This window comes from Hemicordylus capensis, chromosome 3 (genome assembly GCF_027244095.1).
Source record: "Hemicordylus capensis ecotype Gifberg chromosome 3, rHemCap1.1.pri, whole genome shotgun sequence".
Lineage (NCBI taxonomy): Eukaryota > Metazoa > Chordata > Lepidosauria > Squamata > Cordylidae > Hemicordylus > Hemicordylus capensis.
In genome coordinates, this window is record NC_069659.1 from 248256477 (window position 1) to 248283022 (window position 26546).

Consider the following 26546-nt stretch of genomic DNA (forward strand, 5'->3'; position numbering starts at 1 on the left):
CTGCATAAATACTAATGATCACAAATCATGTGGTGTTGGGTTTTTTTTTTAAGCAAAAAGCTCTGCAGTGTTAATGTCATCTTGGTTCAGAATCTACCTGTTGGTAATGAACTCTGGTCCAGAAGTGAAGCCCCTTTAGTCTCTTGGGCTAAAACGTGTTGCTAGTCTGTCATCTGGGGATTGATCCACAAGGATCTCACATTCCATGAGATGGCCCCCGATTCTCATTGGGGGATCACTCTCAGAGGCCAAATAAGCCACCAACACAATTCCCTGCCCAGCTTGAAAATATTTCTATAGTCCCAACAGTCACAAGGATTAGCCTAGAATCTTTTCAACCATGCACTAAACAAGAACTGTCCAAAACATAGGTCATCCTCTTCCGACTCAGTTCCCAGAAGATCATCGAGTAAACTGGGTGTGGTCACTATTTAAATCTTTTCCATTTCCTTCCAATTCCATGCCATTTATTATGTCCTAGAACTGAGAGACATTTAGAACAACTTCTGATTACCTATGTATTCTCCTGTGGGAAATGAGAATGCTGGGGGTATCTTCTTGTTCTCCTTCTCACTTGGAGGGGGTTCATAGCTGTCTTCACAGTTCTCTTCTGTGGGCACCACGTACATCTCAGAATCAGAGTCAGGATTCTCATAATCACTATCCTAAAAACAGGATATTGCTCATTTTTCTAACAGGTAATGACTTGGAACTTGTTCACAAATGACATTTTGAGGCTCGTGGCTTCAACATCCCATAATATCCCATAATTAATAACATGTACAGGTGAAACTCGGAAAATTAGAATATTGTGCAAAAGTCCATTAATTTCAGTAATGCAAATTAAAAGGTGAAACTGATATATGAGACAGACGCATTACATGCAAAGCGAGATAAGTCAAGCCTTAATTTGTTACAATTGTGATGATCACGGCGTACAGCTCATGAAAACCCCAAATCCACAATCCCAGAAAATTAGAATATTACATGGAACCAAGAAGACAAGGATTGTAGAATAGAACAATATCGGACCTCTGAAAAGTATAAGCATGCATATGTATTCAGTACTTGGTCTGGGCCCCTTTTGCAGCAATTACTGCCTCAATGCGGCGTGGCATGGATGCTATCAGCCTGTGGCACTGATGAGGTGTTATGGAAGACCAGGATGCTTCATTAGCGGCCTTCAGCTCTTCTGCATTGTTTGGTCTCATGTCTCTCATCCTTCTCTTGGCAATGTCCCATAGATTCTCTATGGGGTCAGGTCAGGTGAGTTTGCTGGCCAATCAAGCACAGTACACTGTATACTTTTCGGAGGTCCGATATTGTTCTATTCTACAATCCTTGTCTTCTTGGTTCCATGTAATATTCTAATTTTCTGGGATTGTGGATTTGGGGTTTTCATGAGCTGTACGCCATGATCATCACAATTATAACAAATTAAGTCTTGACTTATCTCGCTTTGCATGTAATGTGTCTGTCTCATATATTAGTTTCACCTTTTAATTTGCATTACTGAAATTAATGGACTTTTGCACAATATTCTAATTTTCCGAGTTTCACCTGTATGTGTATGTGAGCAGTTAGCCTAAAGTTCCATGACTGTGTTCACATATGGCTACTCATCACTTCCTGATTGTAGCATTAAATGATTACTTGCGTGTGTGAATGAATGGGCCACCACAGGTTAATCATCACACAGAAATTTTCTATCACCTGATATCGATTCAAGCACAATGCTGTTCATTCAAGACAGTTTGCACATTCTGCTAAGAAGTCAAGTGATGGACATGAGCATGAAAACCAGACCTATAGGATTCCCTATTGCCATCAAAACTTATACAAAATGGGCGGTACCCACACCTTTTGTAACCACCAACAGCCATCAGAAAATAGAATTGGAGGCTGGGGATGGTGAGATCAGCATTGTGCAGGTGCATGGTTGCTGACTGGTGAGCATTATGCACTACCACAGTGACATACATGACCCATGCCGAGTGCTGCATCATGGCTCTGATCTCATTTCCTCTGCCGTGATACTGCTGCCTGTGGGTAGGATCTGGGGCCCCTTTGCTGCTCAGCAGTGGCAGCCACTTTTGTGTGCCACACCACCTCATCAGTCACTGCTGTGGGCAATGTCTTGTTTTCTCCTCCTCACCACCATCCACTATCAATGGCTGACATTCAGACTAACACAACACAAGTTCTGCTAATGCCATGCTAGTGTTACAGAGGAGGGACAATTTTCATCAATCTTCTCCTCCTGAAAAAGGGCCTCTTGAAAATGTCCCTGAGGGTTGAATAAGTAATGTTCTACAGCCAGATAAATGAGAAGTAGAGGCTCTCTACACAAGCAGGTCTAGCCAGGCTTGCACAGCCCTACCTGGGTAGGGCTGTTTGTGTTGAGTACCAGGATCGAGCCTTATCCTGGGACTGCCCTGCCAGATAACCTGGGGTTTTCCCATTGGCTATTACCCAGGTAGAAGCGTGCAAGCACACCCTTCTACTTGGCATCCTGCGCATGTGTCTGCTTAGGCTGCCTGCAGCCTGAACAGACACAGAGCCAGTTGCCTAGAGTAGGGGACTAGCACAGGTAGTTCAGTTTGAGTTTGAACTGAACGTGAAAAGAGACGCCTGGTCTGTGAGCCAGTTCATTAGAACTGGCGGCGGTTCAGTTTGAGCTGTCAAACCAGTTCACACTGGTTCGACCTGGTTCAATTTCCTGGCTTGTAAAAGGGAATCCGGTAAGCATCCCCCTTTACAAGCAAAGGGGGACTGCCTCTCTAAAAATGGACTGGGGGGGCAGGTGAGAGGGCACATTGCCAGCTCTCGCAGCAGTGGCTGAAGTGGCAACTCCCCAGCAGTTGTGGTGACCCCTCTCAGCCCCTCCAGCACTCCCCTGCATTGTGGACTGGTTCCAGCCTCCATGCATGTGTGGAGGCCATTTGTGTGATGACCATGCATGTGCAGAAGCTGGAATTGGGCTGCCCCTGGCCTGCAGTGCAGTGGTGGGGAAACACTGGAGGGCTGCCGTACCCGGGGTGCCACCAGGAGACTCCTTACCAGATTCCCCTTTACAAGCAGCAATCAAGCCAATCAAAGCAGGCTGAACTGGTTCGATCTATACCAGGCCCAGTTCAGTTCAAACTTGGACCGGTCTCCTCTTTTGGGGGTCCGATCTGAACTCAAACTGGGCAAACTGGGCTGGTTCGAATCGAACCAGGTTTGATTTGAACTGGTTATGCACACCTTTATCCTAGAGTGCCCCGTTTGCGGGGAAATCCCGCAATGCACCGTGCTCCTTGTATGTGGAACATTAGGGGATTTCTGGAGGTTGGGCTGCATTTCCCTGGCCTCCAGAATGCTGCGCTGCTCAACGCAATGGTGACTCTGTAGCCGAGTGGTGCGGCGTGAGGATCGCCACTGTCATGTGGTATACTCCTGCCTTACCAGGGATTTGGGTTGTGTGAGCAACCTTATAAAGTTGCACAAACACAAAATATTCATTCTAATGGGCTTCTTGTGTTTCTTTTGTGAGATCTGCAGTGGAACCATCTTAAACCACTGAAAGATTATTTGACTTCTTCTAATGACTCTAGGAACTTGCAGCTCTGATCCCAGTGCCAGCTGCTTATTTTCTGACTACAAAGTCATTTCGGGACTGATATCATGACTACCCAGTGCACACTCCTACTACCCACTACAGACAAAACTACTGATGTATTTTCAGTTAATGTTTGCTGTTCAAAAGTATGATCAGAAGCCTGATTATATTATCATTGCCTGTATAAATGTAAGCAAAATTAGGTGATTTAGAACAATTTCAGAACTAAAATGGATGATGATTCAACGTTAGATGTGTGATTAATTTACTTACAAAATCTGACCAGTGTTCTTCGTCGTCTGCATTTTCTAAAGCAAACACTAGAATTAATTTGTTAGCCAAAATCCTTGAAGAGCATACATTTTAAGAAGACAACAAATAAATGTTTAAAAAACAAAACACCATGCAGACAATGACTCCTATTCTGAATTCTTATAACTGTTTGCCAATCGCACACCCTACGCATATGAATACTGGTTACAGCATTCCAAGAGAAACCAGGGGCAGTTCACTGAATGTTCAGTATGGAAAGCGATAGCACTAAAATGCAGTTAAATGCTGAAGGCTTTACTGGTTCCCTGCTCAGAAGTGCAGACTGGAACGTGTACCCAACAGCCTCCTGCTCCAGAGAATTGGGTGACACCAGAGAATCAGTTCTGAGCTAGTACAGTTCCCAGATCGGCCACACTTCCATGGTTGGGAAACTTGTACATGTTGGATGCACTCAGGTTCAGGCGCGTAACAATGATAGGGCAAGGGGAGACAGTTGTCTGGGGGCCCCACTGCCTGGAGGGGCACCCCAGAGGCACCTCATGTGACTCCCCATTGCCCTCTGCCCAGCCCCATAGCCTCTCAGCCACTTGCCCTCTTCGCCGTCTCTCCTGCTTGTTCTGCTGGCCCGCAATCGAAGCAGCAGGCAAGCTGCAAAGAGCTCCTTTTCTCCCGCCTCTCAGCTGATCGGCGGGTGGGCGGGGCTTCCACGGAGGCCTCCATGTAGGCCGCAGTGAAGCCTGAACTCGAGTAGGGCCCAAGCAAGCCAGGAAGGAGGAGGTAGCCAGAGTGTTCTCTGCAGCAGAAGACCCCTTGCTGCCCTGCTCAACCCAGACCAGCATTTGCCAGGTAGAGTGTGAACTCCTTTTTGTGGTTACCTTCCCCCCCCCATATATAGGGATCTGCTTGCCATAGGGCTTGGATATTGGGTGGGGGGGGGAGGGACCGAGAAGTCTCTGAATATTTATTTTGAAACAGCTTGGAAAATTTGCTGACTTAAAAAAAACTATCTAAAAAGTCCTATAAGTGGCTTGTTTCATGGCAGAAAATTGCAAAAACTTCTGGAACAGTCTTTTATTAATTTTATGACCATCTGCCCTGGGGCCTAAGTACTGGACAGAGTCTTTAGATCACTGGCAACCTGGTGCTTGGCATGTTTATTAGAAGCACATTCCAATGGGATGACTCCTGAGTGTGGCCTTAGTCCTCCTTCCTAGGAGAATCCCACCTGCCTGAAAGAGCTGAGTGCTGCTAGGGCTGCCGCCTTGACTTTCTGTTTCTGCACCTGCACAAAGTGTGGAAACCCAAAACAATGTCCTCTGTAGGATGAATCACAGGCAGAGGCTCTTTCTTGGCAGGGATCCACACTGGAAGGGAACCAACTTTTCATATGACAAATGGGAACGAAGGCTGAGAGGCAGCATCGAGCACACAGTTACCCGGGAAACCGGGAACTGAGGCAGAGGTGGAACAAAGGGCATCCAAAGCAGCTCTTTCTTCAACCACAGCCAAATATAATAGTGACTTTCCCCTGAAGTTTCATAAGCAGTACTCTGAAATTCACCTCCAGCGGTTAGCGAGCAAGAGGCCTTAACCCTGTGCTTGTCAAGCCTGTGCCTGTTCAAGTGGAGGCAGCTTTCTGTGGTTCGCCTTTTCACTTCTAATGACTGGGAGACTCATTCTGATTTCTTTATAGTGGTGCAGTATAGTCAGTCGTATAAGTATTACTTATGCCTCCTAATGGCACAGTGGGGAGATGACTTGATTAGCAAGCCAGAGGTTGCTGGTTTGAATCCCCGCTGGTTGGGCAGCAGTAATATAGAAAGATGCAGAAAGGGATCATCTCATACTGTGTGGGAGGAGGCAATGGTAAATCCCGCCTGTATTCTACCAAAGACAACCACAGGGCTCTGTGGTCGCCAGGAGTCGACACCAACTTGACAGTACACTTTAGCTTTATAAGGATCACTTATGATCAACTCTGTAACTTTGGTCCTCCAGCTGTTTTTGGACTACAACTCTCATCATACCCAGCCACTGTGGCAGTCAGGGATGATAGGAGTTGTAGTACAACATCTGCAGGATGTCCGAAGATGAGTAGCCTTCCCATAACTCAACCAAGTAGTTGTGTGTGTGTGGAGGGGGATTGCTTGTGTCCCCAGCATGGAGTCAAACTTCTCCAAGGGGAAGACCCCTGATGGTCCCCATTTAGGGGAACTTATGGCCCTGCTCCTTAAATCGTGGCTAGCATCATATCTGAACCAGCCCTAGGATTTAATAAAGAGGTTTACAAGTTTCATATTCGTACCTGGAACATAATCTACTGGTGGTACACTGGGTGGTGGTTTACTTGTTAGCCTGTAAAGAAGATACGTATTATATTTATTTTCTGAACCACTGAATAACTGCTTAGCAACAAACAGCTAGCAAAAAACAGCAACCTTGAGAAAAATTGCTGATGACAAAAGACAGTTATCAAGAAATTCAAAGACATTTAGTAAGAGGAAGATAAATATAAAAAAGAAATTGCGGTTTCTGACAATAGCGCTCAAAGCTGTACACATGTACGGATGGATATTTCTGTAAGAGCAGAAGACAAATAGACAATGACAGATATTACAAGTGTCAATAGCTAATTAGTTACAAAACTGTATCGTGTAATATTTAGTTTGCTTATTGGTATATGACCCTGACAATTTCAGTCTGCATTTTTAGATTTGCAGGCATCTGAAGTTCCCTGACCATTCTGAACCAGAATTTGATCTGTAATCTTAATGTTGAATTCCAGTATCATTGTCTGGAAAGGAATAGCTGTTTTCTACGCTAAACATTCTGTAGTTTTTCGGAAAAGGGGGAAAAAGATCATGTCTATAATGAAAGGACTAGTTTCACTTCTGACTGGCATAAAAGGAGCTGCTAATTTATGCTGGTTCCATCAAAGCTGGGTTCACAGATCATGATTCTTATTTAAGATGGAATTGGTCTACTTCGATTGATGGGATTTCTCCAAGAAGAGTTCTAAGTATTGTTCAGTATTGTTCTGACACTTCATGTGTATCTCCAGTGTCTAAAAAGTGTTTAAAGGCTTTGGTGTGTTGGGGAGGCTGGTAATGTCACCACTCCCTAGATCAGAGAGCTTGCTCACTAACTGCTCACATCGAGGCTCTTTAAACTACACTTTTCATTGGTCTCCAGCAGTGTTCCCTCTAACAAGGATTCCAGATGTTGTTGACTACAACTCCCATAATCCCCAAGCAAAAGCCACTGAAGCTGGGGATTCTGGGAGTTGTAGTCAACATCTGGGAATCCTTGTTGGAGGGAACACTCATCTCCAGTATGCTGGGAGAGCAGAAAGGAGAGAAGAACATAGGAACATAGGAAACTGCCACAGTGGTGCACCTGGGTAATTTCGGTGCCCAGACCACCCCCACCTCAAGGCCCAGCCACGCCAAACCACGGTTTTTCTGTAATTTTAGCTGCCATGTACACTGCTGGGCTGGGCGTGAGCCTAGACGAGCAAGCCTCCCCCCGTGGCAGTGGTGGCGTAGCAGCCACTGGGCCTGTCTGTCCGGCCCAGCGACCCTTGAAAACAGCAAGACGCACCAGCGTGCCTGCACAGCTGCAATAGATAGCCACAAGCCCATGATGCTTGTGACTATTTATTACAACTGTGCAGGCACGCTGGAGTACCTCACAGTTTTCAAGGGCAGTGGGCCAGTGAACAGACCCTGTGGCTGCTCCACCCACTCCCACCATGTGTGTGTGTGTGTGTGTGTGTGTGGCCTGCTCGGCCCACCCCCCTGGCCGTACACATGGTGGCTAAAATCCCAGAAAAGCGGTGGTTCAGCACAGCGGGTACAGGGTGGTGGCAGGAAGCCCCCCGGTCATTTGGAAACCCCCTGAACCTTGGAGGCCATGGAGGCCCCTAAGGTCAAGGAGTAAGAGTTCCTCTGAGCTGCCATATACTGAGTAAAACCATTGGTCTATCTAGCTCAGTATTATCTATCCCCTATCTTGCAGTGCTCACACATGCAGTATCCCATTCATACGCAACCAGGGCAGACTCTGATTAGCAAAGGGGACAAGTCATGCTTCCTACCATAAGACCAGTGCTCCTCCGGTGGCTCAGGAATTGTTTTGCACTCTCACTGTCGGCCAAGTCCATTGCTTGAATGCAATGGAATGCTCCCTGTTTCTAGTCAGCTTCCTTCTCCCCATGACTGGCATGCTTGACCTCTGGTGGCTACTCAGGGACGGGCCTTCTCCGTTTCTGCCCCGAGGCTTTGGAATGTGCTCCCTGGTGAAATAAGAGCCTCCCCAACTCTGACAATATTTAAAATTTTGAATTGTTGTGTTTTAATTTTTTTGTTTTAGTTTTTAACTAATGTTTGAATGTTGTTTTTATCTTGTTGAAAACCGCCCAGAGACGTACGTTCTGGGTGGTATAAAAATATGTAAAATAAAATTAATCAATTAATTAATTAATCCTTCTTTGCTGAACTTTTGAGTGCTAGAAAAGCAGTGAGAAGGCTGGATTAGTGACCATGTGGTCTAGGGTTCAGCATGATATCCAGGAAGCCTAGGGGGCTGCCCAGCCATGATGGAACTGATTTGTTACTGTGGAACTGGCGTGGCTCAAAAGAGATACAGAATAAGTTAGTAGCCCCAGTGTTCCTTTTATTTTCAGTTGTATTGTTTTATACTTGCATCAACCAATGCACTTTCCCCTCTCTTTCCCCAGGGGGTGCTATAATGTTCTCTGCTTATTATTCCAGTAGTACTTTGAACATTGCTTTGCAAAAAGAGCCAAGAGGTTTTCTGTTATGTTCTGTACATCAAATTCTCAAAGATACAATAATCTATTGTAACTAGAGTTGATGCATCCAAAGACATCTATGTTTGGCTTTTCAGGTTTTAAGCTATTACTATGTGCCTCTCTGAACATGTCTTTTCAGCAAAATTAATATGCTAACATTTATTTTTGCATTGATGAGAAAGCACGAAAGACCGAATGCACTGTGGGAGGTTGCACTAAGGAGCCAATAGACCAGGCCTGCGCAGCTTTGGTCCCCCAGATGTTTTTGGACTATAACTCCCATAATCCCCAGCCACAATGGCCAGTAGCCAGGGATTATGGGAGTTTTAGGCCAACATCTGCAGGAGGGCACAAGTTGAGCAGCCCTGCAAAAGACAGTCTGCTCTCTTATGTCAGTGCCGTGCAGTTGTGACAGCCCGACATTAGAGAACACATTTTATAGGCCTTATTATGGAGTCTCATTCTCTGCATATCAGGTATTGTACTGCCAGAAGCTCAGACTCAGCTAGGGGAAGATTTGTCTGCAGTGCATTCTTCATGCGGTTGCATCTCCTCTAGGCAAACACAGCTATGTTAAAAAATAGAATCTAAAGCCAAAGCCAAGAACGATGGGGCATCATGCTAGATCTGTGCTTGGCAAGAAAATTAATCTAGCATGTTAACTTAGAAATAGCAAGTTGCCTGGGCTGGGCTCTAACCCCCAGATGTCTGAAATGTCCTATGTTCTATAGCAGGCCTGCTCAACTTAGGCTCTCCAGCTGTTTTTTGAACTACAGCTCCTATAATCCCCAGACACAGTGGCCAATAGTCAGGAATTATGGGAGTTGTAGGCCAACATCTGCAGGAGGGCCAAAGTTGAGCAGCCCTGTTTATAGGAACATAGGAAGCTGCCTTATACAGAATCAGGCCACTGGTCCATCAAGTTCATTACTGTTTACACTGATTGGCAGCAGCTCTCCAAGCTTTCAGGCAGGAGTCTCTCCCAACCCTACCTGGAGATGCCAGAGATAGAAACTGGGACCTTGGGCATATAAAACATATGCCTTACCACTGAACTATGGCTCCATCTCATGACAAAAACAAATTTTCTTTAGATAGCAGTCCCTGCTTGGAAATAAATACTAATGATCCCCACAAGGAACTAGACAGGGGGAGTGCATGCCTGTTGGTTCTGCTGAACCTCTCCCAAATTTTTGAAAGTATCAACTGACCCATGGTATCCTTCTGGGTCACCTTGCCAGGATGGGAACTGAAGGCATTGTTTTATATTGGTTCCTGTCTCTCCTGGGGAGTCAGGTCCCAGAAGGTGGTACTAGGGGTCTTCTTCTTTGACACTGTGGCCTTCAGTTTATGGTGTCAGAGCTTGTCCCCTATGTTATTCAACATCTACATGACATTAGGCAGAGATAATCCAGAGATTTGGAGCTTGAGTCAGCAGGATGCTGATGATACTCATCTCTATCTCTCCTTTCCATCAAATTTTAGGGACATAGAAGATGTGCTCAACCGGTTCCTGGAGATGGTGAAATTCAACTTGTCTGTGCGAGCCTCTGGATGTGGGTCAATAAACTGAAACTTAATCCTGGCAAGAGAGATGTGCTTCTAGTCAAGAAGAGTGCTAATCAGGGTATAGGGTTGCAACAAGTTGGATGGGGTAGCACTCCTTCTGAAGTTCTGTAGTCCAGAGGTGCTCCCTTACCCAAGATTGACTCTGGGTGCCCAGGGGTGCCATGGTCCAGCTTAGGCTGGTGTGTCAGCTGCACTGGCTCCTTAAGAAGTCAGGCTAGGCCATGATAATGCATGCTTTGGTCACCTCCAGATTGGACTACTGTAATGCATTCTACATGGAGCTGCCCTTAAAAGGTGTTTGGAAGTTTCAACAAATGCAGAAAATGGCAGCCCAGTTGCCTAGTGGGGTGAGCCCGGTGGACCATGCAACAATGGTATGCTGTAACTGCATCGGCTCGCGATTCCCATCAAGGCTCTGGCTATTACCTTTAATGCTCTATACAACATGAGCCGAACTTGAGGTACAAACTGAAGTTTGCACCTCACCTTGCATGAATGCGCCTGCTCTTGATGGGAATGTGGGGTGGTTCTCCCGTGTGTCTCAACTTTATTGGAAGGACGGTTAGAGAGAGCCTTCTCATGTGCAGGTTGCAGAGTTTTTTCCCCTTTTGAAATTCATCTTGCTCCCTCTGTTTCCATAGTTGTCTACAAACGTATCTGTTTGAAGCGGCTTCTTAATCACTCTTAATCCCCACCTCATCATGTATGTGCAATCGGAGAATGGCTCCTCTGAAAAATACTTGTCTGATCTTTAATTTTTATCTTTTTAGCTTTTGTATTGCATTGTTTTTAATTGGCTGTTTGAGAATATATGAGTATGGAGAATCTTCAGCATTATGAAGCGGTGTGTGTGTTGCTTCACAAAAATATCTGTGGACACCACAAGCCATTTATTTGGATACAGTTGCAAGCCACAGAGAGCTGTGGACAATCAGGCGCTTCCTGAAGCATGTACCTATATCAGATGCATGCTTAAAAGCATGTTTTTAAACATGACACATCATGTTTTTAGCATACATCGTATAGGTAGATACAAATAAAATAAAATAAAAGGAGATTATCCTTTTAGGATATGAGTATGTTCTGTTTCTGTACTTGAAAGTTCGAGGGAGACATTATAGGTTAGACCCTATGGAGGGAGTAGATAGTAGAAAGATGATGACGTGCATCTAAATGTTGTTTTGTACATCCTGGCTGCAATCTTTGCAGAAAACACAAACATCATAACATTGAAAGCAGGCAACAAAACTCTGTGCTGAACAACCAGGACTTGTACAATTCTAAAGCATCATACCGATCCCAAGTATTTTTTCCAGTTTTGCATATTAAGGCCACTTGTTCATTTTGGAACCTAAATATCAACAGGAGAAAATAGAAGAAAATAAAAGAAAAAGAATGTTTCTGAAGTGGGCTACATTTGTCAGCTTATGAAGGCTCTGCCTACAATGAACTTTCTTACAAATGGAATTAAACCACGAATGCACATGGCTGCTATTTGTGCTGCAATATCATCTAACGGGTGTCCAAGAACATGATCTGCACATGAAGATGCTCAAGGCATCCATACGTGCCCTTTGAGGAGACCTCTAATTTCTTCTGCAAAATTACTCAACTGCATTTCCCCCCAGTGTAATCAAAATTTGACTGTTCATTGAGGAACTGCTGCTGGAGAAGCAGCACGGGTGACCGGAGCCCTGTGCTTGAATACATGTTTAGTTTGCTTCTAGTCTGCAGTCAATGAGACAAAGCCATTTTGAGACCCTGCCTTCTTGTTTAGCCAGTTTGGGGATCACAGCCACAGAATTTTTCCTAGCTTGGTCATAAAGAACAGTATAGCTGACTGGCCAGGAAAAAACCAGTCTGGCCTGTCCTTTTCCTGTCAGCAGCAGCACGACCTGCAGTAATCAGTAGGTAATTTTTTTTCATAGAGATAAGTGTTATCTAATATGTTCAGATCAAGCTGCTGCTAAAGGCACAAGATCAAGGTCCTGTAAAAGAAAAAAGTTAGCAACTATAATAATGAAGCTTCATAATAGCTGGGAAACAATGCATTGCATCCACAGTTGTGCTTGTGCAAGGAATCTTCCCATTTCCCTCCTCCTCACTGCAGCCTCTCCCTGAAAAGGTGCTCCTAAGGGTCAGTGGATCCCCAGAAACAATGTGGGGTGGGGTGCTGGAGAGGGGGACCTCCCAAAGCTGCATACAGGCACCTTCCATGAATTTCGGATTCCGCCCTGCAGCTCCCAGCACCATCCCATGTCATTCCTGAAGGTCTACATGTTTGTATTAAGGACAGTACAGTGTCTATGACTATGTGAGAGAATAGAGCTGAGCTCCAACTAATGTTCCATTATCACCTAACAGTTGCTAGATATAGATCAGTGTTTCTCAACCACCGGTCCCTGGACCGCTGCCGGTCCCCGAAGGCTTGAGTGCCGGTCCCTGACTGGGAGTCAACCCCCCCAAACTGAAATCAAGGCACTCACTTCCTCAATTTTGCACATGGCACGGAAGAGGAAGAGTATCACGGAGGCATGGGACCCTTCTTGTGCCTTGCCTCCATGTGCTGCTGAGATCTTCCTACAGCTATCTTATTCCCTATCTTTACAGCTTCAAACTGTATGCGGTGCGGGGGCATGGAGGAAAAAGTATGGCAGTGGGCGCCACTTGAAGGGCTGCTGGTTCTTGCATGCTCATTGTTTGCAGCCAAAGGTTGGTTGATTGAAACCCAGCTGCCTGTTATGGTCGAGGCGCCTTGAGAGGGAACGCTGTTTCCCTCTTGCATCAGTGGGGCTTGCTTGTATGTTGTTTTCATTGGCCCCATGTAGCTTTTGAATTTTTCTAATGGCCCAACATACCCTCTCCACTGAGTAATCAGAAGCACCTCCACCCCCACCCCGCACATACTGAAGACATACTGGAGACAAATTTGTTCACCCAGGCTTTTAGATTCAGGGGTTCTCAACCTTGGGTACCCAGACATTGGTGGACTTCTACTCCCATAATCCCCAGCCATAATGGCCAAATGCCATTGTTGTTGGGGGTTATGGGAGTTTAACTGAGAGACCCAAGGTTAAGAACCCCTAATATTCCATGTTTGCAAAAGATTCCAAATTTAATTATTTTAATGCTTATATTATTTTCATTCTAAACTGCCCAGAGATGCATGTTTGGGGCAGTATAGAAGTCTGATAGAGAGATAGATAGACAGACTTGAAACCCCTTTACTAACTGCTGGTCCGGGAAACTGCGCATGAAGAATGTAGCGGTCCTTGAAACTCTGCACGAAGAATTTAGCGGTCCTTGACTCCAAAAAGTTTGAGAAACACTGATATAGATAATTCCATCATGAACCTTGTTCCTCTTTTTTGTTCAGTTATGTTACAATATTGTTGTCCCATTTTAGGGCTGCTTCCTCTTTCTTTAACATGGTTCACTTCATTTTCTTGACTTGCTCAGCACACTGAAACATCAGTGTGTAGTCAGCATGCAGAGTGCCACTGTTTTCACTGCACTCTTGTCCACGGTGCCGGGAATGGGCCAAATGGGAGGGTCAAGAAATAAGTTGGTACAGTCTCGTATATCATTTCTCTTTTTCAAGAAGGAAGCCATGTATTCGTCAACAGCTTGTGTGTGCAGTCATGCTGGATCTTGCCAAGCCTCCTGCTCATTTACATGCCACTGCAAATTACTTAAGCAACTGCTGCTCTCGAAACATGTGAAACAACTGCTGGTCATGAAACGCACAAAGTTGCTCAGGTGGTGTTTAGAAAATCCTTCTTGAATCACGGCCCTACTGACTGAGTGGGTTGCCGGCTCCATATCTTAAGAAATGGTAACCCTAGCCATAGACTCCCGAGTACATTTTAAGTGTTGCACAGAGATATACCAGGTACTGCAGCCTCTTCTGTCACCTTAGCACTGTGATGGGAGAAGCAGCACCTTTTGATGTTCTCCTTTCTATGCCACTTTAGGAGCAGGTTGATCCAGGGGTTCTCAAACTCAGGTCCCCAGATGTTGTTGGACTTTAACTCCCAATGTCCCTAGCCAAAATGGCCAAAGGCTGGGGATGATGGGAGTTGTAGACCAACAACATCTGGCCAAGGATGAGAACCCCTGGGTTAAGCCTTCTTGGTTGATTGACCCTGCCTACTGTTTTAGATTTCTTCCTCATTATAAGTGGAAATACACTTTCCTGTGCTGCTTACAGCTGATATGCTGCTACTTAGCCAGCACCTGAATCAATAACCTACTGATAATCATTCTTCAAGGCAACTACAAAGGTATGGAGCAAAGGTCTAGCAATGTCCATCAGAGCTAAGCAGAACATTCCCTGTGACCAGAATTAGTATACCTCTGTGCTGGGAACAAAACAACAGGGCAAGGTGGCCATTGTCTCCATGCACTGTTTGTAAGCATCTGCTTGGCTGTTGTTGGAACTAGCATACTGAACAAGATCTGATCTAGTGAGACAGTGCATTGCTGACACTCCCTCCCCCACTCCCGATATCTATCAATGTCATAAGAGCCCAGGAAAGGCCACAAGCATTTGCTGGCACAGGGACACAAAGGAAGGTAATAATTGCAGGAGTGATGTATGAGCTAATAAGAAAGGATTTTGGTGCCTTTTTGCAGTCATCTCTATTTAGACAATGGTTGAAGGATAAATACAGAGCTAAACACACATGGTGGCGGGGGGAGAGAGACAGTTCTCTCAAAATAGTTACTGCAAGCTCTATGAAGCAGAAAGCACAACTATTTTTGTTTTGTTCATCATGCCTCTTGCCAAAGAAGCTGATATGAGTTGTTACCATGTCATTGTAACAGAGAGATAATGGTTCAAATGCAGATATGTTAGCATGGGATATATCTGCGACAGAAACTCTGGAGAAGAACTTCTTTATAGTTGGGTATTTTAACACTATTCCACCCCGGATGATTTAATTGGCCTTTTTAAAAAGATGGGCTGGATGGCTATTATTACTACTGAGATGCTCATAGCATTGCATGCACAGAGGGAGGACATGTATATTTCAGGGGAACATGTGGGGGGATGTTACTCCACAGTTGGTGTCCCTGTACCCTGTTATTGGAGACCAGACCACTCACTGTAAGGAGGAATGGGTAGGGTTTGCCCCCTCCTGTAATGTAGCCTCCAAATACAGTGATTTGGATTTTTCAATGGAAGTGAATGCAGCCACTTGCTTCTGTGGGGGGAAGTTAGGAGTGCACTTGGGACTTGACCCCCTACCCCACATCTTCTGACTGTAGTTTTTGAAGGGAGACTTGGGATTTGTCCGCCTCTCAGAAGTATCTCAGACCAGATCATTTATGTGGTCCCATAGATCTTGCTGAGAGCCAGGGAGAACTGAGCCAACAACTCGCTATCTAGGCCAATTGCTTCATCTACGCAGTAGGTTTTGTTTTTTGGTGTGAATTTTGAGTATGACAGAACCTTAACAATAGGACTTTTACATATATTTCTCAGCCAAAGGCCTGTCTGATTTGATGGACAAGGGAAGGATACAGAATTCTTTCCCCATCCCCACTCACCACACCCACTCCTGAAATAGATATGCTGACTCTGACTGTACAACAGTGTTCAGTAAGAATGTTAAGTAATGCTAGTCAAATGTCTGTCACTGTGACAAGGACTCACTCTCTCTCTGTAGGGAGGGTTTGTAAATTGAACCTTTATAGCATATCTGTTGTTGGAGGAGGATCATCCATTGTGTTGGGGGAGGAGGATCATCCATTGTCAAGAGTCTGGGATAGATGTGTGCTGGTGAGTGTGTGTGAGTGTGTGTGTGAATGTCTGCTCTCTGTGTGTGCGCACACAAATGGCTGCAGTGTGGCTGCAGAGGCTTCTATAGGAAGTGATTTGGGAAGCTGCACCTGTTGAATGTCTGCCTGGTTGCATCCCTCCCCAGCAAATGTCCAGCTGAAGGACTAAGGCAAAGTGTGGGTGTATGGAGCCTCATTTCTAAAGCCAACATGATATACAAGACTGTACAAAGTCTTTACAGCTTCTATGGCGCAGAGGTTAAGATGGGGACTTTAACTTGAAATTTCCATGCTTTTTAGAGCACGAGTGAAAATGTAAGCCCATCTTCATTCTCATCTTAAACTGGAGGTTTCTTTATTGCTGAATTATAACAAACTGTATATTGAGATCAAAGAAAAATAAAGGTTAAGACATTCCGCCATATAAACTGAAGGGCATAACTTACTTTTTGAACTTGCTCATTATTCCACTATCATTCTTCTTGATATCATGTACTATCTTTTGAAGCTGTCTGTGGGAAAGAAAATATTAAAATCTATAGTCACATATATTGCTTCATTAATACATTGTACACTGCAACATATATTGCTGGTCATATCAAAAAGTCTTCTGTTTTGTTCCTTTGCCCACACTATGACAAATATTTATATACCGCTTTTCAACAAATGTTCCCAAAGTGGTTTACATAGAAAAATATATGAAAAAGAAAGAATATGGTCCCCTGTCCCCTAGGGGCTCACAATCTAAGAAGCATAAGGTAAACACCAGCAACAGACACTGGAGGGATGCTGTGCTGGGCTTAGATAGAGACAGTTGCTCTCCTTCACTAAATAAAATAAATAAACCCCCTGCTAACTTGGCAAAGAGACACTTTTTACTGTGGTGATTCTCTTTATTTAGCAGGGGGAGAGTACTGGCCCTATTCACCCCCAGCACAGTACTTCCAGTGACTGTTGCTGGTGTCTATCTTATGTTTCTTTTAGATTGTGAGCCCTTTGGGGACAGGGAGCCATCTTATTTGTTTATTATTTCTCTATGTAAACTGCCCTGAGCCATTTTTTGAAGGGCGGTATAGAAATCGAATTATTATTATTATTTCTTGTTTACACAGTCAGACAGGTGTTATTGACTGGTTTGTTTTATCCAGACATTGAGTACTTCCCAAGGACCTGGGATGGCTGAATTTTATCATCAATACTGTTGGTTATTATAGATATTGTCGCAAAATATAGGCTGTTCCCAGTAAAGCTGCTTTTTGTAATTGGCTGATGGTGATTTCTATGGCCCCTATGGTGTTGAGGTGCTCTTCAAGGTCTTTTGGAACTGCACCCAGGGCGCCAATTACCACTGGGATTATTTTGGTCTTATTTTGGTCTCTTTATTATTTTGGTCTCAATAATAATAATAATAATAATAATAATAATAATAAAATATTATTATTATTGAGGATAATCATTTTAAAGGGGCCTCTTTGCTCATTTAGCAGCAGCACTTCCCTTTCTCTCATTCTCTGTTTGTGGATGTACTTATTTCTCCTAGAAACCATTGGCAAACTCCTCATCTGATGGCACACTTTCTGTAGTCATGCAATTTAAACATAGCACTCAGGGGCCAAAAGTGCAAAACCCTGTCTTCGGTCAGATGACGCCACTATTTTATTGAGTAACTTTGTGAAAAGAGGACTTATGGCTTTCCTTTTATGGGAATCTTTGGAAATTTCTAGTTTACAAATGTTTTCTAAATCAGTGTTTCTCAACCTTTTTGGAGTCAAGGACCACTAAATTCTTCGTGCGGAGTTTCAAGGACCGCTACATTCTTCATGTGCAGTTTCCCAGACCAGCAGTTAGTAAAGGGGTTTCAAGTTTATCTATTAGTACTATACTACAGGTGTGCACAACTCAAATGACCTGGTGGGCCAAAACTGACCGTGACTTGGCTTATGGGTTATTTTAATTATTTTAATTAAAATAAAATAAATTGAATTAAAAATTCTAATAAAATAAATACAATACAATCTGTACAAAATACATAATAATAAAATGCATTGTTCTTTCTTTTCCCTCTGCCAAATCATCACACAGAGCACTTCTAAGGGAAAAAATTAGAGAAGTTTTTCTCTTAATTTTTGATAAGAAGATTATACTTTGATCCTTCACCACACAGGCTTTTATAAGAAGGAAAGAGAGAAGTGAGATGGGGAAAGAAAGAGGGAAAGAATAGGGCAGGCTTGGCTTGAGAGAGAGAGACAGAGGGATGGAAAAAGGAAAAGAGGATGGAGCAGGCTTGAAGGGAGAGAGGGAGAGAAAGAAAGAGAAAAAGCTAAAAAAGAAAGAAATGGAAAAAGGATAGGTAGGTTTGGCTTGAGGGAGAAAGAGAAAGTCTCTATAAGCTGCTCAGATCTTGCAGAAGGATCTAGGTAAAGAGGCTGTCTCAGTATCTGAAGAGGGAGATACTCAGCTTCATCATGGTCATATCTGAAGATTGAGATACCAGAATGAAATCTGGTATGCATGTTTTTGACACAGTTTCTCCATTTGCAGTTCAAACACTGCACGATTCCTGGACCTATTTAAGATGGGGTGGAGCTTAAGGAATGGGCAGTGCAAAGATCTCCAGTCCATTATAACAAGATATATGAAGCCAGGCCTTTGGAATATTGTGACTGACTGATTATACTTAATTCCGCCAATAAGCTGAGGTATTGGGGCTCAAAAACCCTCTAGCCACAAATCCTACTTCTCTCCATCTCCTGGAGTAAATTTTTCTGTTGAGAATATGACAGCCCATTGTCCTATTCTTGAAAATATGGCAACGCTTGGGTTTTATGTCAGCCAGCCAAGAACTATGCAAAGTTACAAGCCAAGGTTGAAATATTCCAACAATGAGCATGGGGTGGGGGGGGAGAGATACTCTTTAGCGTCAGGGCGCACGCAGGAACACACCAAATCCTCTTGCTTAGCCTTAAAGACTAAAGTTACCGAGCAACAGCCCCAAATGTCACCGGAGCTGGAAGGCAAACAACGCCGACGGAACTAACGAACCGCCCGGCGCTCACCTTTTACCCTTCGCAATGCAACCTGCAAAGCCCACCAGCGTACATAAAGCCAGCCCAGGTGGCTTGCAAGTTTGCACACGTTGACCTCTGGGAAACAGTTGCAGCTTCAAGTTGCAAGCAGAGTCTGATGGACGGTGCCCACAAATAATCGCGCTTCCACACACACTCCTCTCACCCTCTATTGTTATTATTTCTGATCGATCTGGTTGGAAACTTAAAGGGGCCGTCTCTGCACGCTCACTAGATCTAAAGCGGTGTCAGTGTGGGGTTAATTAATCAATCAGCGGAGGATCTGCAGGTCTGGGAGGAGAAACTGGAGGCTGGGCCAAGGGAGAGAGAGAGAGAGAAGAGGGGTGTGTGTGAGGGAAATTTTGGGAGGTTCATACTGCACCTTCCCCGGCTCTCTGGCCACCTCCTTCAAACCCATCCCAAACTCCTGCAGAGTGCAGATGGGATTGCCGCTGCTGCCTGGTGTGGTGCTGCACAAGACCAACGTGAACCCAGCAGGGTTCTCAGCGTCCTTTGTGATCTCTCCCGCCGGACGGGGAGAGAGCGCGCGAGCAGAGTGGGAAGAGCAGCCCGCGCGAGCAGCAAGCAGTCGCGCTGCGACCCTTGCAGGGGCATCAGCGTGCCCAGCGGTGGGTGGGTGTGTGGGGCTAAAGCCGCAGAGGGCAGGATCGCTCCTCCGCTGCCAAGCCTGAAGGGAGCTGTGGGAGAAGACACGCCAAGGGATATCCCTGGCCGGCAGCGGCGAGGAGGAGCCCCAGAAGAGAGACCCCCAGCAGCGTCCCGAGCGCTTCTCCCGAGGAGAGCCTCCAGGCCGGATCCAGCAGCGCGCCAGGATGCTGCTGCAGCTGCTACTGCCGCTGTGGCTGCTACTGTTGCTGGTGCCGGCTCAGAAGTTCTCAGCGCTCACAGTAAGGCAGGCTGCTGCTTCCCACGCCCTCCTCCTTCTCCTGCTTCTCCGCCACTGCCGCGCTGCGGCAGCAAAGCACCCGGCTGCTGCCCTTTCCCCAGGCGATCTGTCTCCTGCTGCATTGTCTGCCTCCCACCCACAAAGAGACACGGAGGTTCATGGCAGGGGAAGGCAAGCGGAAAGCTGCTTGCTTGCCTGCCTGCCCAAAAAACAACACGGAGGTTCGCAGGGAGGGAGGTGTTAACTCGCGAAGGCACGGACCGGCACTCAACCTGTCACGGACCAGCACCGGTCCGCGGACCAGTGGTTGAGAAACACTGTTCTAAATCATGACTTTAACAGGCTGCAAGCTATAAGCCATTTAATTGTTAAAGCTTTAATTATTTACTGACACCAGTTTTAGTTGGTGTGTCCATGATTTAAGGACATACCTGTTTATTTTTTGATATTGTTTTGGTTCTGGAGTGCTACTGTACTAAAAAAAGGGGGAAATCTTAAAAAAGGTATTTTAATATTTCACTTTGTAACAGTGAGGGGTAACTTCTATTTCTTCCCTTTTAACTTGCTGTAAAGTAAAGTGTGCTGTCAAGTCAATTCCAACTCCTGACGCCCACATAGCCCTGTGGTTTTCTTTGGTAGAATACAGGAGGGGTTTACCATTCCTTCCTCCCGCGCAGTATGAGATGATGCCTTTCAGCATCTTCCTATATTGCTGCTGCCTGATATAGTACCAGTGGGGATTCAATCCGGCAACCTTCTGCTTCTTAGTCAAGCATTTCCCCGCTGCACTTTATTAATCAAAAAGGAACCCTTGTCAAGGCTTCATGGGGGGAAATGCAAACTAAAAATTATAATATATATAGAGATTAATTGATTAATCAGTAAAGCGAAGGTTTTTATCAACTCAAAAATCTTTGGTTAACACAAGCACCTTTTTTTAGATCCTGATGTTGCCTGCAAATGCAAACACAATACTGAATCCTCTTCCAGTGACTATATGCCTGCCTTCTGCATCCTTTCTTGAATATCTAAGATTGAGGCTGTAGCCTCTAACAGACAAATGAGGATTGCAATTGCTATCATATGCACAATCCTGCAGACAGAATGGCTGCTGGGTTCTCTTCTGTAACAAATAATTGAAAATAATTGTCCATAGATGCCTGGACTGGAACATATGAACATCCATGTCAATTCTAATATTTGGGCCATGATATGCTGTACTAGTATCTTTCAGCCCGTTAAATTAACGGGCGCTAGAAGCCTTCTCCGCCCTCCCCCGCCGCCTCCTCCCGCCCGGGCCCACCGCCTCCTCCGCTGGCTTCCCCCGCCGCCTCCTCGCTTTGCCCAGCCGTCCGGTGTCGGCGTCGGCCGCTTGTCCTCGGCGCAGCTGCCCGGCGGCGGCCGCATCTCCTCGGCCTGCCGCTGCTCCTCCTCCCGCCTGGGCCCACCGCCTCCTCCAGCCGGGGCCGGCGCCATCCGGGGCCGCTGCCGCCTCGCCCGGCTTCCCCCGCCGCCTCCTCACTTTGCCCGACCGTGCGGCGGCCGCTTGTCCCTGGTGTGGCCGCCCGGCGGCGGCGGCTTCTCCTCGGCCTGCCGCTGCTCCTCCCCCTGCCCGGCGTCGGCCGCTTCTCCTCGGCCCGCCACTTCTCCGCCACCCGGCCAACATGGCGGCCGGCACCTGCGTCCGTGTCTCCCTCGCCGTGTTCTGAGCACACACACCACGCATGCGCAGAACACCTGAAAAAGACATGGACGCAGACACCAAGCATCTTATTATATAGGATAATGGGTGTATTAACGGGTGTATTTGATCAATTCTTGATGTCGCTGGGGCTTTATTAAATCAGGGGTTCTCAACCTTTATACACCCTAATGACCAGTCCTCAGTTATTGTTGAACTACAACTCTCATCATCCCAGCCACAATGGTAATAGCCACTGTGGCTTGGGGTGATGGAAGTTGTAGTCCAATATCTGGAAATTCAAGGTTGGGAATCTCAAGCGGTATTTTCTTTCTTTTTTCTTTTTTTGATGGGCGCCTACTACAAAGAACTTTGCAGCTGTAGCAAGTACTTTATTTTTCATTCATTTAATACATTTATAACCCACTCCTCTGCTCATACAGCAAAATCGCTTACAACATATTAGAATACAAATTAGAAATAAAATCTAACAATATAAAATCAATTTAAAAGAGCACATTAAAAGCCTGTTGGAAAAAATATATAAAATAAGAAGCTGCTCTTAGGATGTAGTCCCTAAACATGCTGAACTTCAAGTCAGGGGAACTTAAGCATATGTTGAGTCAATTTGCTTAGGATCAACATTGTACATTCCATCCTATAGTATGCCTTCATACCTCTGTGATAGAGCTGCACAACCTTGGAACTTCAGCTATTGTTGAACAACAATCCCCATCACACCTGACTATTGGCCACTGTGGCTAGGGATTATGGGGTTAGCTGTAATCCAACAATGGGGAAGGTCAAAGTTGTGCTGCCCTGTTCTAAGACATTCTCACTCAGATGAGCAAGAACACTCAGTTGAGAATATTACCTCTGCGAAGTCACAGCAACTTTTACTCACAAATTATGGAAAGATTAAAAGAAAATCACACCCCTATGACAGTCCATCTCCAGTCCAATTATATTTTGCCTCACTGTGCAGGATGAAAACTGGAGGGAAAGGATGATTAGTTAAAATGGTGGTTTTCTGAACCCCCTTCACATCATACGCCTCTCCCTTTTCCTCAAGCATCAGAGACAAGGGGAAAGGGTTGCCATCTTTTTAACTGAGACATGTGCATAGACCTTTAAGAGCTACTTACAACAATGAGTAGGTGATACCTGTTAACTCGATACCATGGAAATGTCCACTTGCTAATTATTATATGTCAAGCTGTTGTTAAAGGCACAAGAGCTGTTCTATGGTTTCCCCTCCTGGCCGGCTGGCAGTCCTAGTTCATAGACAGCCCTTAAGATCTTGGGAACCCAAGGTTAATCCTAGGGTTCCCACTACACCCAGTTGTGGCACGGACAGATCTCAATTCAACTTTCACCTCCATGTCATCATTGTGCAAGGAAGGAAATGGAAGATATTTCCAGTTAGGCCAATAGCATTTCAATGGAACTGAACTCCGGGCAGGCAGTGAAAGAGTAAATAAATAAATAAATGAATAAATATTAATAAGTAATAAACCTTGTTTGCTAGCCACTCCATAACAAATTGTTCTCTCAAAAAAAAAAATACTCAGGTGGTATTTGTTTTGGTTAGTAGGCCTTTTTGTTTTGTATAAACAAGTGTGCAGGTGAAACACTGAGTTGCCTTTTTTTTTTTTTTTTTTTTTTAAAGAGGATTCTAGTTTTTAAGCAATGAACAGAGCTGGTGTGTTTCAAACAAATTCTGCAATGACACAGGAAGTTAGATAAGTTTAAACAATCCTTCCCTGTGTCATCACCCTTTCAAGGACAAGAGATAAGATAAATGGTCATTGTTGATCGGAATATAGTCAGTCCATTGGAGAAATCATAATTAGTCAGCATTGTGTCTAACCCAAAACAAAGTCCCTAGAGGACACCGAATCCTCATTTTTATTCAACTTGTTGATTCTAATTCCCTAAATCAAATACAGACACCCCCAATGCAGCAAGGGAGACAGTGCCATTCAAGTGCAACACTGATCACGTGATCAGCAGCCAGCGTAACAACTAGTGTCAACTAGTTGCTTGCAGGGATTGGCAAACTCAGCTCGGCTTTCCCTCTGAACAGATCACTAGTGTTGAAGCTGACAGCATTGGCTATGTGACTGACAGAGATATGCACATGCAACTTGTTTCTGTTTCGGCCTGTCTTTGGATCCAGGCTTATTGCTTTTTCTTCTTATCTCTTAATTTCAAACAAATGATGCTTTCTTTCTGCTTGGAAGAGGACCAAACTAAGCTGTGCCATTCTCTCGAAGAGCAAATGCAAGTGACTTGGTGCCTATCATTCTGTAGGTGAAATAGGGTCACCCAAAAATAAGGTAGCGATTTCCTGCCTAGGTATATGGAAGTACATACATTTGTAATTGCAAAGAAAAAGTAAAGGAACTCCCTACCACCACCAGCATGTCCCCATGATCTTCCAGCACCTTGCACTTCCGAAACCCACAATGTTGAGAGCTTTCAAGCCAAGCTATTTGTTGGGGTTTTTTTTTTTAAAGAGCAAGGGGTAAATGGAGGAGGGAAAGGAGAAAGAGAAATTGGCCTGCAGTTCAAGCCCCTTGACAGCTTATGGTAAGTATCCTGGAGAAGGTGCATGCTTTGAAGTTTGAAAACTCCTCTGCATACAAGCATGATTCAAGAGGAAGCAAATACAAAAGAAAGCTACTTTTCCCCTTCTCCAGAACACTCTCATTGCCAGCCCTAAACCTGACCCTCTAGTGCAGGGCTGCAGAACTTAACCCTTCCTGCAGATGTAGGACTACAGCTCCCATCAACTCTGACTATTGGTAACTGGGGCTGGGGATGATGGGAGCTGTAGTCCAAAGACAGCTCGAAGGCCAAAGTAGTTGCAGCCTGCTCTAGTGATATATAGCACACAGCAGGGGAGGGCTCACAGGAATGGAAGGGAAAAGGCGTTTTTCTTCTCCTCTCCCAGCCTGAAATGTCCCTCCTTCTCCAAGGCCTGTACATCACTCAAAACCCCTGTTCCAAGCTGCCTGGAGCCATGAACACTAGTACTCCTCTTAGGGACTTGAGATATACTGCATCATTTTCTTGTAGGTCCCAATGGTTTCCTTTATATTTGAAAGCAGAGGAAAGGGGCACTTGTTTTACAATTAACGGGGTTAATGGCAAGATATTATTTTTAAATATAAAATAATACCTTAGGTTTAAATATAATATAAAATAATATCTGAAAAATTATAATATAAATGATAAATATATACAATACATATTTAAATATATTTACTTCTAATATACAACATAGGAACATAGGAAACTGCCATATACTGAGTCAGACCATTGGTCCATCTAGCTCAGTATTGTCTACACAGACTGGCAGCAGCTTCTCTAAGGTTGCAGGCAGGAGTCTCTCTCAGGCCTATCTTGGAGTTGCCAGGGAGGGAACTTGGAACCCAGATGCTCTTCCCAGAGCAGTTCCATCCCCAAGGGGAATATCTTACAGGGCTCACACATCTAGTCTCCCATTCATATGCAACCAGGCCAGACCCTGCTTAGCTAAGGGGACAAGTCATGCTTGCTACCACAAGACCAGCTCAGAAGAACAATTATGAAAAATTAAAAAACCCAGACTTTTACATGTGTGTAGTTCATGGCCCTGGTCCAGCAAAAGTCATATGAATGTCCCACTGAAGTCAATGGAATAAATTAGTCATGTCTAACTTGGGTGCCATTGACTTTAAGGAACTAAAGCTACAATTCTCTGCATGCCTATTCAGTGGGCATGACTCACTTTCTCTGTATAGCACATATTTCAACTACCCAATAGGGTCTTGTTCCTGAAATCCTAAAAAGTTCACAATTTTAAAATGCTGTTTCATAAATAAAATTGTGAGATCAACTTTCAACGCCAAGACCGACAGTTTAGGAACACTTTGCAAACAACCTTTATAAACTAGCTACAGACCAATCAATTTTACACACGAGTATGTAGAGTGGCCTACAGGGAGAAATGAAGCAGGTGAAGGTTTTTCCACAAAGGAAATGCCGTGATGGAAAACGCTGCACCTGCTGCATTTGTCAGGCACCAGTTAGAGATATCTGCAAGAAAGTAAGACCATCTGTCCACCAAGAGGTGACTGGCAACCCTGCCTGTACACACAGTGAGAAAATGTTCAGAGTACATATTAAGAAGTATGGTTGGTGCTATATTTATTTCATACTAGTGCCTAAAGGATTGGAGCAGGGCTACACAGCTTCAGTCCTCCAGCCGTTATTGGACCACAGCTTCCATCATCCCTCTCTATTCGCCACTGTGGTTGGGGTTGATGGGAGTTGTGGTCCAACAACAACAACTGGAGGGCTGAAGTTGTGCAGCCCTGGATTGGAGGATATTATGGAGAAAGACCCATTCATTTTTGGTGTAGTTTATTTGCAGTCCCACCCATCAGAGTTCAGATGGAGCAGCACAAAGCAATACAGCTGGAAATTTTGACTCTGTGGAGGCTCATATTATTTGAAGAATATAGCAAATAATTGTTCTAGGATACTATAATCATACTATCTGACTTGAGAGGGGGGAAAAGACACTGCTGGTTAAATTAAAAAGTACACTCTTCACTCAGTTGGAAAGTAGCAGATCTGCCCCACACAAGGCATAATGTTAGTTTAAAGGTAAAAGTAAAGTGTGCCGTCAAGTCGATTCTGACTCCTGGCGCCCACAGAGCCCTGTGGTTTTCTTTGGTAGAATACAGGAGGAGTTTACCATTGCGTCCTGCTGTGCAGTATGAGATGATGCATTTCAGCATCTTCCTATATTGCTGCTGCCTGATATAGTACCACCAGGGATTCAAACTGGCAACCTTCTACTT

The 26546-nt window shown here is 44.8% G+C and overlaps 1 protein-coding gene and 1 long non-coding RNA gene across 10 annotated transcripts in view; one reads left to right on the plus strand and one right to left on the minus strand.

The window, feature by feature from the left end:
- The window catches only part of BLNK (B cell linker), a 170403-nt gene that overhangs the window by 42793 nt on the left and 101064 nt on the right, over nt 1-26546 (minus strand). For 5 of the 9 annotated variants that reach the window (XM_053304890.1, XM_053304888.1, XM_053304892.1 and 2 more), the window contains 5 exons: nt 16487-16552; nt 11551-11607; nt 6180-6229; nt 3875-3909; nt 515-665 (listed from right to left, as the gene is read on the minus strand). In XM_053304890.1, the coding sequence (XP_053160865.1) occupies nt 515-665; nt 3875-3909; nt 6180-6229; nt 11551-11607; nt 16487-16552 (359 nt within the window). Of the gene's footprint in view, nt 1-514; nt 666-3874; nt 3910-6179; nt 6230-11550; nt 11608-16486; nt 16553-24107; nt 24159-26546 lie in introns of those variants that run through there. The other 4 variants (XM_053304895.1, XM_053304896.1, XM_053304889.1 and 1 more) reach the window with 4 other exon arrangements.
- The window catches only part of LOC128349033 (uncharacterized), an 83197-nt gene continuing 61268 nt past the window's right edge, over nt 4618-26546 (plus strand). Inside the window, exon 1 of the long non-coding RNA XR_008318507.1 lies at nt 4618-4720. This is a non-coding gene — a long non-coding RNA (uncharacterized LOC128349033). The remainder of the gene's footprint in view (nt 4721-26546) is intronic.